Raw genomic sequence first — 12808 nt, 5'->3', positions numbered from 1 at the left:
TTACTTCCATGGCAAATGTCAGTTCAAAAGATGACCACCTTCTCTGCAAGCACAAGCTGCAGTTCATGAAGACAATCATTGGCCTGTCCTTGCCACAGTTGCAGCTCCATTAGTGTCACATACCCCAGGCCAGATTGTTCAAAATGATCTTTGCCAACATTGGACAGCAGCAGCAATGCAATGGTTTCTGGATCATGTGGGTTAGATGACTGGTACAGCTTGGAATCCTTGAATCTGTCCCCAAATAGTTTTTTGGCAGTGTTGAAAATGCCATGTATATGGGACTGGAGATGATCACAGTGATGTGCAGTGGTGAGATTTTGAGCTTCTGTTGCTCTTGAGGTGATGTGCCAGCATGCCACTGCAAGCTGGATTTGTGCTTCCTCTATCTTCAATGCCTTCACAATCCAGGTCACCATACCCTGTGAATGCCCTGGCTGAGGGAAGGCCAGTAAATCTATCTTGATTGCCTTTGCAGAGGGAGCTGCAATACCACTCAGCCCAAATCCTGTCCAGGATAACCTTCAATACCTACCTTTCTGCAGCCTGACCTCATATATATCCATGGCCCGTGGCCTTGACAGCTGGTTGTCCAATGCCACTGCTGCTTCTTCCCCCCATGATTGGCTGATTGCCAGTGGGACATTACCATTCAAATCAGCAAACCTGCTTTCAACCACTAAATAAGATTCCTCAGTAACCTTTAGTTTCTGCTCAAGTCTCATTGCTGTAGCCTGTTAGCCATGCAACCATGTCTGATACAAGCACTAGACTTATGCATTCTGACCATTGTCACACACCAAAGGTGTTTGGTGAGGTGGACATGGATGTAGCTGATGAATGGAGGTGAAGACCATAGCCCTCATGCAAAGAAGGACAGCCAGCAATGTCGGCAGTCATCCCTCACACAAGAACAAGTTGTCAATGCCAAAGAAAAAGGAGGAGGCAAGTTAAGCACCAATAAAGTTCTTAAGTGCCCATGTATGGCATTCCGGTTTTTGACGTATCTCCACCAATCCTGCAGACACCAAAACCATTCCCACACTCGCTTGTAGTGCTCAGCCATGTGATCCTACCTTCCAAGATTGGAAAGGATTTGTGCACTCCACACGTTTCTACAGCACTCCCTCCAAAAGACACTCATTTCACTAATTCTTCTGATATGGCTGCCTCCACATCAGTCATTTCACTTGTCCCCTTTGCTAGGGACCATGGCTACATATATCTACCAGGAGTTCCTACCAGCTTCTGTCCTGAAGCATCCTGGTACATCCCACCCTCATCTGCCCCCTCTCAGCCCATCCAGCTTGGACAGCACATTCTTTTTGTCAGTATGACCTCCAGGAGGACGTTCTTTGGTCACCTCAGGTCTGTCATTCACTTGGAAAGGTCTTATGTGGTCATTTCAGTCTCTCCAGTCCAAGAAGCATATGGATCCTTCCTCCCTGCCCCCTGCAACATCTTCATACCAGTCTCGTCCATCATTCTTCCAAAATTGCGACAGCTACAGTATAATCTACTGTTCTCCACTCTCCCTGATTGCATCCATGATGAGTATGATGCACATCTTGCCTCCTTGTTGCAAGATACAGCAGAAGATTCTCCCCCTTCATCCTCTCTTCCAACAGAGCCTCATTCATGAAGTTTTTATTTGCTTCACTGAGAGGATGGTTTGGGGGGGGGGGAAAGTTGTGATCCCCTATGCTCCTGTCACCCCACAGACCCCCAAAGCTTGACCCCTGTTGACATCTGACTCACCCTGTCTGCTTTTGGATGTACTATATCAGCATCAGATCAGCACTGCCTCTCTGTCATCCCACTTTGGCCTAGAAGTGATCTCTTTGAGATGTGACATGCACAGCCTCCCCCTAATGTGATTCCAGTGTACTTTCCCAGTTCCTGACATTGCTTGACTCATACTGTGACATTCTGACTGTCTTTGACTCACCTATTGCCAATACTTACCAATCTTTTGACCTTGCTTACTGATTCTTTGCTTTTTGGCTTACTTATCCTTACCAATGCTTACCAATGCTTTCCAAGACGATTACCCATCGCTTACATTCCTTACTCATCAGTTTCCAATCACTTACCAAGTGTTTGCACCTTGTTTTTCATAGGCAATGCCCCTGTACTGTATATAAGTCACTGTACTTAGGTAGCAAAAAAAGAAGGAGACATCAGAGAGCCCCCTCTTGCTCGCAATTTATCATCTCTCAGTAAATCATTCATCAGCTTCGATAGTTGAGACTTTATTAAGGGTCTAGCTATCATCTACTTCGCTTATCATCATCTATCATCCATATACTTCGCTCCAAGCCCTCCCTGAGCTCAGTACAGCTTAGGACATTGAATTAAGTCACCATCCATCCTTCTGTAGGCTGACAGCAGTCTACCCTATCACTTTCTATCACATTCTTGCTCCCTCTTCGTCAGGAGCACCCCCAACCCTCAGCACTCATCTTTGAGTGTTGTAGCTTGCAGAAACCCTCCCAAAGAACAGGTTCTACCATCTAGGTACTGCATAGGCACACCACCACTCGCTTTCATTGTCTTTTGTGTTGGTTTTGGTTGGTTTTCACCACTGAACCTCACTTTGACTCACACTGTTTTCAGGAAATTGCTATCATTCATTTGGAAATCAAGTACCTCCTGCTGATGGGGAGTAGCCATGCCTCTAGCAGATGGGGAAATGATATTCAGGGAGGACCACAAGGTTTCCATGATCTCCCCATCCACCTGGCCAGCACCCACAATGAAATTGGGAGCATATTGTACAAAGCATTCTGTGTGGTGGCCATGGACATGCCACAACCCAATGCCAGGGCAGATCTGCATGCCATCTGGCATGGATATATAGGCATTGGCATGTAGCTGTCATTCTAATCCTTTGCTATTCTGGCAGTTAATATCATAGAAATGTATCACTTGCTGGCCAGGGACTGTGCCATGCCTGATGGCATGCACAAGTGCATAGTCCATGTTAACCTGCCTGTGATGTCGATGTCAATATTGCCATACATTGTTACAAGGTTATTCATACTGTTTGACCTTCTGGAAGTCAACCATTGCATGTGGCACAAAACAGCCATGCCATGCACAGGCACATCCACCTATTCCCATAGATGCAAGCTGCTGCCAGGTTGGCATTTGCTTGATTAACTGCCCAATGATTGCTGAAATCTGAGATCTTGTAGTGTGATCAGTCCATCAGGTAATTTATACCCCTTTCCATCCATCAACCAGGCTTCACTGCCAGCATCCTTTGGATGCATATGCTCTGCCTTGAAATTCCCATCCATGACCAAGCTTCTTGCCAGTGTCCAACTGGATTACACAGTGTATAAATGGCTAGCAGTGTTCATGGTATCACTCACTGGGAATAATCCATTGCATCTTCAGGAATGTTGATTCTGGGTTGGGGAAATGCTGGACAGAATAACACTAATTCCCTGGGGCCAGCATCTTCTGCACTCATGTGGGATCCCTGCCATTTCAGTAGTTTCAGGAGCTGCCACATCCTAGCAACTCTCAGCAGTTCCCTGTACCTATCCTATCATACAGCTAAGAGTTGTGTTGCAGTGATACAATTCAACCAGTAGGATGCACTGGCACCAGATGAGGAAAGGCATTGGAGGTTATGTGGCAACATTTGCTGTAGAAATTCATTGCTGAGGTACCACATTCCACATTGTCCTGAACAAAGTCATCAAGTACTTGGAAGGTAAATGCAGTCCTTGCAGCCTTTGTGGTAGCAGGAAACATCCCAGCCCACATCAGCTGTATGTGAATCCTCTGCCCCAGGGCATCTACAATACTGCACATTGCAGTAGTGTATTCCATTGGTGTGCATGACAATTAGACAGCTTTGGTTCCTCAGGGCCTGCAGATTTGGTGGACAACCATCTTGATCCACATCCTCCCAATCATCTTCCTCCTCAGTTGTGACCTCATCATTTGAACAACCACTGGCTGGGCAGTGCTGCCCACCATGCCCAACATGCAGTACCAAACTGGCCTGAATGGTAAATACAGGAACAACCATCATGATTCAGCTGCTTACCAGCTGCAGGGATGATTCCTCAAAGAATGTTCCATTCCATTGTTCCACCCTGTGGAATGGCTGGTGCTTGTGTTCTGCCCAGCAACACATGGTGCAGAAGACTGGCCAATGGGCACACTCAATGCACCAGAAAATTCCATCTGCTCCACACAGGACACAATCCCTTGGCTCAGGTGGGGCCTCCATGTCCAACAGGATGGCTAGATAATGCCATTGGTGTGGCAACCACTGCTGCAGATAACTATTCTACAATTATGTGATACTGTCATTGCAGGTTTGTTGGGCAATGTGGCATTCCACACACCTGACTTTTCCAAGGTTTAGAAGGTGTTGCAGGCAATACATCATTATTGGAAGGAAGTTGTTCACCCACATCATCCAACAGGCAGTCCAGGTGATCCAGGATAACAGAGTCAGGCTGCACAGGAGGCTGAGTTGCATGGCCTGGCACCTGCTTTCTGGGTGCTACTTTTACCATCTTATCCCTATATCCTTGGGTGGTTTTCACTCTTTGCCTGGTCACCTGGGTCACTCTTGTAGCAGGTCCCACTGGTGCAATCTTTGACTTCCCCATGATGAATGTTGCAATGCAGAAGGGTTTTGATCACAACAAATACATGCAGCCAACATGTGCTAGCAAGGTCTGACCACTGACTATGGTAATGCTGTCTTAGGATCTGGCACATGATTTCAGTGCTGGCACCTGCACATTGCCCAATTACCAAAGATCTCAGATCCATGAAGTCTGAGAGGCACCACCTTTGCACATGGCTCAGGGATGGAAATCTCATGATTGACTAACACCCTTAGCCATCTTGGGAAACTGTCTGATCAACTGGCATGCAAGAATGGACTAGACACTGAAATGTAACCTTCATTGACATGGGAGAATGCTGGAGAAGTCTATTCTCTTCAATAGACATTGTACTAGTTGTCCCCTGAAAATTTGCACACAAGCACCTCCATCCTCAATGGCATCCAGTGACTATGAAAGTGACTCTTTCTCCAACAACACTGAACCCTCCCTGCCACAAAAGGGGACCAGTCTTCAGCCAGCCAAAATTGAGATTCTTGAGGCCAAGCTAGAGTCATGGAAAAATGCTGACCAAAACAAGAGGAGCTCCATCATGTTAACCCTCAGAAACAAGATAAAGAACCTTGATGTGAATGTGATGCTGAAAATGCATGAATGAGTTCAGAAGAAGAAGTTGTGCCACACCTGCCATTGATTACCTGGCATGTCCTTACCATTTCCAGGCAATTCAGACTTGGTTGTACAACCATGGCTGGAGCCATAGTTGACAGGCTCTGATCAAATATGGTGGCAGTTGGACACTGAGGAAGGTGGTCATGCACCATCAAAAGAAATCAATCAACAAAGTGTTGGAAGAAGCCAGGATCAAGCCAGGATCCACAGAAATGATCAAGTCTTATCAGAAGGCCATTGACACTGTCATGAAGTCCCTTACTGCCAAGGAGATACAGGAGGCTGAGGCATTGGCCAAAGAATGGAATGAGTGGTGTAGGGAATGTAATTTCCCTACCAGGGGAATTGGTTTATTTTCCTTGTTTTACTTGGTTTTCATTCCTAGATACTTTTTCTACAAGTTATACTTAGATTTTGCTTTTTTGGTTGCTTAGTCAGCAGTAGTGCTACTTGTGTATGGTTTCTTACTTTAGAAAAAAGAGACAAGTTACCCTAAGACGAGAGATGAGCTTGAGCAGGTCATTCCCTGCACCAAGACAGCCATAGAAGCCTTCAGATGACTACCAGGATCCAGTCTCAGGCTATAGAAGCCCCTTTTGGCCTACTCTCTCCCCTCAGATCTCACTGTTCTCTCAACCTCCCTCTTAAAATAATTCTCTCATTTCCTGCAACTGGATGTAGGGAATAGGTACTCCCTACTAAGGGGATTTAGTTATTTATCTTTTCTACTGTATTTTTGCTTTGATTTACATTAGTGATACTTAGCCTACCTGTGTGGCGCATTTTTGGTAGCTTAGTCAGCATTTTTGCACACTAGTGTAGATCTAGAGTACACAAATAAAAAAAAAAGAAGAACCTGACTGCAAGACAGCAAAATCAAAGACAGCAAACAAAAGACTGTGACAAGCCCTCATTGAGGCACCCATAGATGACCCTCCAGATGCCTTTATTTGCTCATTTTCCCCATTCCATTCATTTTGACCAACTCCAGTCACTCCTTCACCTCTTTTCACCACTCCAAGCTCAGAACCCCTCTGGGTTGAACTAGACCCATTCCTATCAAGCCCTAGGAGTTCCCTGCACTCCCTAGCATTGCTTTATACCTAACTTACAGTGGCAACCACTTCAGGATGTTCAGTCAGAGTACATACCATTTGGCAATGCTGCCCATCACTCACAAGAAACAGAACTGCAGAGAAGAAAGGCCATAAATATGCCAAGAAATTTGCTAAGGAAATGTGGAAGCAGTGTGGTGCCAGGGTGGTAGTGATGGCAGCATGGGAAGATGCCAATGGAGAGGTGATAGTTGGAGTGTGAGGAATTTGTTCTTTGTGCAGATGAGTACTGCCAGATTTTGACCAACTCACCCAGACATGATTTCAATGATGAATTGGGTAATGGAAAATTATTTGAGGAGTTGGACAAGTGCCAGGATATATTTGTAAAGTATGCATGGATGGCCTTTGGGAATGGTGGCACCAATGCTGAGTCACCAGATGAAGATGCCACTCCATGGTCAAGGCAGAGAAAGAGCAATGGGAAACCTAAAACCATCCTGCCAGTCAGTGAAAATGGCACACCATACATCCCAAACATATTGGACATGCAGGCACCAAAGTTGAAGGATATCATGTGGACATTTGTAACATTTCACTATCATATGTATAACAATAGGAGAGATACTGTTCATTGACATGTGTTACAGAGAAGGCCTGTGGGAATTCACAGGTGACTGTTCCATGGAGCACAATAATGGCCAACACTGCACTTCATATTGCACCACAGTTTCTGCCACCTGAGGTTCCCTTCAAAGAGCCAAGTCAACTTACCCAGGAGAAGTTGACAGCAATCTTGGAATGGTGGCAAGAGTGAAAAGAGCAGCATCCCAACAATATATTCAGCTTCAAGAAGTGGAGAGATGCAGGAGGGTCCCTCTGAATGCTGGTAGCAGAGGCCAACAGCAGTGGAGCAAGGATGGGTGTGAAGCAGGATTTGGATGGGACCCCAGACCACTCAGCAGGAAAAACGATGATGGATAGAATGATGCAGGGTAGGAGGAAGCAGCAATGGCAAACAGGTATGAAGGAATGCATCTGGAACTTAAATGTGTGGCAATATTGTCTAATGGGGGACAAAGTTGTAGGGTCTGATTCTGACAATGAATCCAATCTCTGTCAAATACCACCAACATTGCTGTCAAACAGAAATGATGGTACAGGCACAAGCATGGTGGATGAAGATGCTGCAGAGGTGGTAGCATTGCCAGACTTCCAGCAGTGGATTGCCAGATGCCAAGTGGCTGAGGGTGACACCTGCCAGCCAATTGGTAAGCCAGCAGGATCACAACAGCCAAATATTGTTAACATTAATGGCTGACATGTTTCAGCCATTGGCAAGGAATCACCAAATGCCTGGCAGCAGGTTGTGGGTGGCAATACAAGCCCTGTGCAACCTATGCCAGAAGGCCACCACATTGATTTGCCTGATTCTCTCCACCCAGCAGATCCTTTGACAGTGCCAACAACTATCAAGAGAGGCCATAAACAGGAAGATTCAAAGTGCAAGTTGCCCATTCCATCAATGAGTCAGTACTTGTGCTACAGTCACTGAATTGTTGATTCAATTTATCTCTCAATCCTAGTACCCATGCACCAGACTGGCATAGACAATGTGAGGGGTATGTAGCAATCAAAATGGGTGTGGAAGGCACCAAAGCAGCCTGATGATGATGTTCCTACTCCTAGTCCCTCCAAGAAACCTAGGTGATGTTAGCATTTGTATTTTACATGGCCATGGAATGTGATACTACATTTTGACAACCAATAGCTACAATTACAATAAATCCTCATCCAGTTCCAATTCATCCTTGCCATCCCAATTACTGGTCATCAAATCTTGTATATATTGCTGAGTCCTTGCCAGCCGTGCTCTCCTTGCAAGCAACAGGCAAAACCAGATGCTTGATTCCACCAATATATTACTGTAGTGGTTGTGGGCTGCAATGATTGGCCCATTGGTGGTGGTGTTAAGATGTGGTGGGTGCTCATCAGCTGGTCCTGCAAGAAGAACCACAAGCTGCTGTGCTTTTTCCACTGCTGGATGATTGATATATATGTGAGGGATATCATAAAACAACTTACATGTTGTAATTGGCCCTTTGTCATGAATTCCTTGTATACCCAAGTCACTGGTGAAACATCACAATGCTGAAAAGCAAGCTAATGCACTTAATACTGGTGGCAACAAGAGATGACATGGCACTCACCAGCAGCAGCATTGGTGGCTGTAGGCTGTGGAGATGGTTGCCATGATGTAGCCAGGATGGGCTGTGGCTCAGAGGCTGCTGCACCATCTAAACACTCATCCATATATGCATGATCTGGGGGAGATGGCACAGTTTGTGGAATTTGTGCAGATGCCAGAAATGATCTAGGTGGGGGTGAGACTGCCAGGGAAGATGTTAGTGAATCCCAGCTAGGTGCAATGGTGGCCAAGGATGGCATGGAATGACTTGCTTGCCATGCCTCCCATTGTTGATCAGCAGCAGATGGCTGCACCTCCAGTGAAAGTGGTGGGAAGTCCCAAGATGGTGCAAGCATGCTGAGCAATGGCCAGGAAGGGCCAGCATTCAGTGGCATGGAGGGTGATGGCAATCCTAGCTGATGGCCCCAAGCTGCAGCATTCATGGCCACTCTGAACAGTAGAAATTCTGGTTCATCTATGACCATATTTGTATTGTCAGCACCTGGCAATACCCAAGGTGTATTATGTGGGGAGATGACTGGTGAAGGTTATTGACAGTTGTATGTTATAATGACTACTTACATCAAGTGTCCAGACTGCCTGGCCTCCACCTTACTGACTTTTGCTCCATGATGTTCAGTGATCTGTAGAATGTTGATAAGTTGATTGAAATATTGTTCAATTGTGTCACAATGTCAGATTTGGCTATTTGGGCTTGTTTGTCTACTGGCCAGTGTTGATGCTGGCACAGTGGTTCATGAAAATATAAAATGTGGCTGCACTGCCAATGCAATTATCAACTATCACTCAACTGCACCACTCTCACACCAGTACCCCACTTCCACAAAAATGTCCCAACATGCTGAAGCATCCCAAACTGCTGCCACCACTCCCTCCATCACTCTCCTGCATGAAATAGTCACTAATGCTGGAGACATAGTCATGGCAGAGCTTTTGATGCTCCATGACCACAGGAACAAGCAATACTGGAAAAGAGTTATGCATGTCATTTGGGAACAGTTGGTTTGCGGCATGCCAATCTATTTATCCTCCAATATTTACAACATTCCAGACCCATGTGCACCCTTTGGTTGAGGAACTGCCCTCAAAATTCACCATCCCCACCCACATCATTGCCACTGAAATGATCATGAGAGATCTGGTGGTGCTTATGGCATTGAAGGAGTGGCTGAACTTTGACAAGATCAGAGATGCAACAGATGCTGATGTTGCAGACCATCTGTGGTACCAGATTGGAAGGCCTGTTGATAAGGGTAAAGGGAATGTAGTTCCATTAGACCCACTTCAGATAAGTGACAATGCTGCCACTGCCACTGACACTTTGGAAGAACCCTGTGGCTGATCAACCAGTTGCACTGCTCCTAATGGCACTCAGCCCAGAAGTCAAAGGCCACAGAAGTGTACAAGGTCAGTGGCAGCAAGTGATGCTGATGTTTCAACAGCAACTGCTGGAGCATCTGCTGGTCATGGCTGCTCAGTTGCAGCTCTTGCAACCCCTGCTACTGGCTATATGCCTGTTGCCAAAGAAGACCAGTGTGATAGGTGTGTGGAGAAAAATCTGCCATGTGCAGTCAAGCCAGGTTCTGCATGTTGGCAGTGTAGCTGCTGGAAGTACAGGTGCAGTATCTTTGCTGGAGTGAAGGCTGCATGGTCACAGTCAAGGCGACCCTGCAGTTGTGCTGTAACTGAGGCACCTGATGCAGCAGTGGACTGTCCCCAAACTGTTGCAGCCACCCATCCCCCCAGCCAACACTGTCCTCAAAGCCCTTTGCCAGGGCCATCAGCCATGATATCCTTGGAACCCACCACTCCTGCATGGCAGACCCAGAAGCAGCAGGCAGCCACTAGAAGTATGACACCCACCACTGGCAAGACAACCACCTCAGCCACCCCAAGCTCCTGCAGGCAAAGTAAGTCCTCCATTTCTTTCATTCTGCTATTCTTATTGAGCCTAACATAGTTTTTGATGGAGTGGTCATTGTCACTCCATCCTGGTGGCAGTCAGGTCAGCAGACATTAAGCCTGGCATCCCAGGCAGTGGCAACACCCCAAAGCTGTCTCACTACCCCATCCTGCCCAGTGACCCCCAATGCCACCCCCATGGAGCATATAGAAGAGGAGATTGCAGCATTGTGGCAGCAGCATATGGAGATGGCACAAGATCTCCTAGATACCTGCCATGAGCTTGCTGATACCCAGTGGGCCCTTGCAGATACCCAGACTGAGTTGCAGACACTTTGCAATCTTGTCGAGGCCTTATGCCAGTGCCTGTACCCATTGCCACACTCCTCACCCAATGCACCTGGACCCTCCCCCATCAGCTTTGCAATTACAAGTCATCAAGCAGTTGTTCCCACTGATGGTGCAAGGATACTTGACCTTGCACCCACTATGATGGTCTGGGAGGTTGTGATTGATACCAGCATCCTCCAGAACCTCCTGGGTGATATGCTTTTAGCCCTTCTACTTTCCTGCCACCCCCCCACCATTTTGCATATTCCTTCACCCCTGGTGTAGGAGAAGCCTGGCCCCCTATCTATGTCTCTTTGGGGGCAGTTGCCAACCATGCTAGTGGGGATGATGCTGATGATGAGGATGCTACTAATTGGATGGACATAGATTAACATGTCCATAGAATGTACTATTACCATTTCATTGTTGCTATTCCTGAGAATCATCATCCCTGCCCACTTTTGCTTTACATGGTGCAGATATGGTCTCTCTGGTGTGTGCCATCCCATTTGAGTCTGGCCAGGTGACTGGCCTTGTGATTTATAAATCCACTGGTACAGCTAAGCTAGTGCACATTGGCAGCACCCTCAAATCATGCATGGTACTTGCCACATATGTCCTGCACAATTGCAAGGGTTTAACCCTCTGACCCAGGTTGTGGCCATGCAATCATGGCCTATGCCACTTAATGCTAATGCTGCCAGTGAATAGCACTTGATGTTGCCCATTCCTGTCTATGCCACTCAATGCTGGTGACACCCAACCCCTGCTGCTACCATTCCTGTGTATGCCACTGCTCATCCCCCTCTATGCTGCCTGATGCTGTTGACACCTGCCCCTGCTGGCACCTCACATCCATGCTGCCAGCCCATTCCCAACTACACTGCCACTCATTGCTGTCTATGCTACTCAATGCTGTCAACTTTGGCCCCCTGTCATTACCTCATATCCATACTGCTACCCCATTCCTGCATATGCCACCTGATGCCATCAACCCTGCCAGTACCTCATATCCATGCTGCCACTCCATTCCCATCTATGCCACATGATCCCACTGGCTTCTGCTCTGCACTAGTGATTACTGCTCCCTGCTTGCTACTGCTGTGTCATGCCAGTGAGTTCTGCTGGCAATGCATGTTGCACTCTCCTCACTACCCCACCCTGTCTCTATATGCAAAACTATGCTGACACGTACTAGTGTATGTGGCCATATGCTTTGGCATCTTCACCAGCTTACCACTTACCACACTGTCAGATGCAAGAAAATGCCACTTTTGCCTCAGTCATGCTCAGATGGTCCTTGCCACTGGTACTTGCCACTCCAGTAATCCACCCAGCATTTAGTGCAATGGCCACATCAGTCACCCCCCCCAGGGGACCTATTAGGTTCATATATTCTTATAGGTGTTGACCACCTGGGTATTCCCAGTGATTGCTGGAGATTTGCCAGGCCCTGGAGATTCTCCAGAGCAAGGTGTGAGACCTGGACTTTCTCCAGGATGATTACATCTATAACAGAGTGCCTGGGGTCCAAATGGGGCTTTCCCCAGTGGGTTAATAGACCTATGTCCTGGGTATCCTGGGGGATTCTCCAGCCTAAATGGACCTGTTGTCTGGGCAGCCTGGGGGATTCCCCAGCATAAATGGACCTGTTCCCAGGGCATCCTGGGGGATTCCCCAGCCTAAATGGGCCTGTTCTCTGGGCATGCTGGGGGATTCTCCAGCCTAAATGGACCTGTTCCCTGTACATCCTGGGGGATTCCCCAGCCTAAATGGACCTGTTCTCTGGGCATGCTGGGGGATTCCCCAGCCTAAATGGACCTGTTCCCTGTACATCCTGGGGGATTCCCCAGCCTAAATGGACCTGTTCCCTGTACATCCTGGGGGATTCTCCAGCCTAAATGGACCTGTTCTCTGGGCATGCTGGGGGATTCCACAGCCTAAATGGACCTGTTCCCAGTGCATCCTGGGGGTTTCCCCAGCCTGAATGGACCAGGTCCCAGGGCATCCAGCCCAAACAGACCTATTCCAAGATGATCATG

The 12808-nt window shown here is 47.3% G+C and overlaps 6 protein-coding genes across 6 annotated transcripts; 3 read left to right on the top strand and 3 right to left on the bottom strand.

Moving 5' to 3' along the window:
- Positions 1 to 23: 23 nt before the first annotated feature.
- F5J12DRAFT_893868 (uncharacterized protein) lies at positions 24 to 725 on the bottom strand (the record flags this gene model as incomplete). Its single annotated transcript, XM_051747691.1, has 2 exons — positions 24 to 484; positions 536 to 725. The coding sequence occupies 2 exons, from the start codon at positions 723 to 725 to the stop codon at positions 24 to 26; spliced, it is 651 nt and encodes a 216-aa protein (XP_051598884.1).
- A 1876-nt stretch (positions 726 to 2601) lies between these two features.
- On the bottom strand, positions 2602 to 4504 carry F5J12DRAFT_783671 (uncharacterized protein; the record flags this gene model as incomplete). The annotated part of the gene is made up of 7 exons (XM_051742886.1): positions 2602 to 2832; positions 2929 to 2992; positions 3226 to 3327; positions 3378 to 3553; positions 3776 to 4018; positions 4064 to 4304; positions 4368 to 4504. 7 exons carry the CDS (start codon positions 4502 to 4504, stop codon positions 2602 to 2604), a joined length of 1194 nt encoding a protein of 397 aa, XP_051598883.1.
- Positions 4505 to 5413: 909 nt separating this feature from the next.
- On the top strand, positions 5414 to 6963 carry F5J12DRAFT_783670 (uncharacterized protein; the record flags this gene model as incomplete). The annotated part of the gene is made up of 5 exons (XM_051742885.1): positions 5414 to 5594; positions 6026 to 6066; positions 6385 to 6413; positions 6458 to 6583; positions 6642 to 6963. 5 exons carry the CDS (start codon positions 5414 to 5416, stop codon positions 6961 to 6963), a joined length of 699 nt encoding a protein of 232 aa, XP_051598882.1.
- Positions 6964 to 7208: 245 nt separating this feature from the next.
- F5J12DRAFT_783669 (uncharacterized protein) lies at positions 7209 to 7955 on the top strand (the record flags this gene model as incomplete). Its single annotated transcript, XM_051742884.1, has 4 exons — positions 7209 to 7347; positions 7489 to 7596; positions 7657 to 7854; positions 7912 to 7955. 4 exons carry the CDS (start codon positions 7209 to 7211, stop codon positions 7953 to 7955), a joined length of 489 nt encoding a protein of 162 aa, XP_051598881.1.
- A 203-nt stretch (positions 7956 to 8158) lies between these two features.
- F5J12DRAFT_783668 (uncharacterized protein) lies at positions 8159 to 8998 on the bottom strand (the record flags this gene model as incomplete). The annotated part of the gene is made up of 3 exons (XM_051742883.1): positions 8159 to 8365; positions 8411 to 8457; positions 8536 to 8998. 3 exons carry the CDS (start codon positions 8996 to 8998, stop codon positions 8159 to 8161), a joined length of 717 nt encoding a protein of 238 aa, XP_051598880.1.
- Positions 8999 to 9362: 364 nt separating this feature from the next.
- Positions 9363 to 11158, top strand: F5J12DRAFT_783667 (uncharacterized protein; the record flags this gene model as incomplete). Its single annotated transcript, XM_051742882.1, has 7 exons — positions 9363 to 9536; positions 9586 to 9798; positions 9863 to 9941; positions 9977 to 10076; positions 10158 to 10444; positions 10495 to 10977; positions 11052 to 11158. 7 exons carry the CDS (start codon positions 9363 to 9365, stop codon positions 11156 to 11158), a joined length of 1443 nt encoding a protein of 480 aa, XP_051598879.1.
- Between the last annotated feature and the right edge of the window lie 1650 nt (positions 11159 to 12808).

The sequence above is a fragment of the Pisolithus orientalis genome (genome assembly GCF_024613125.1).
Source record: "Pisolithus orientalis strain OTSU chromosome Unknown F5J12scaffold_19, whole genome shotgun sequence".
Classification (NCBI taxonomy): domain Eukaryota; kingdom Fungi; phylum Basidiomycota; class Agaricomycetes; order Boletales; family Pisolithaceae; genus Pisolithus; species Pisolithus orientalis.
This window is presented reverse-complemented; position numbering and strand designations above follow the sequence as displayed.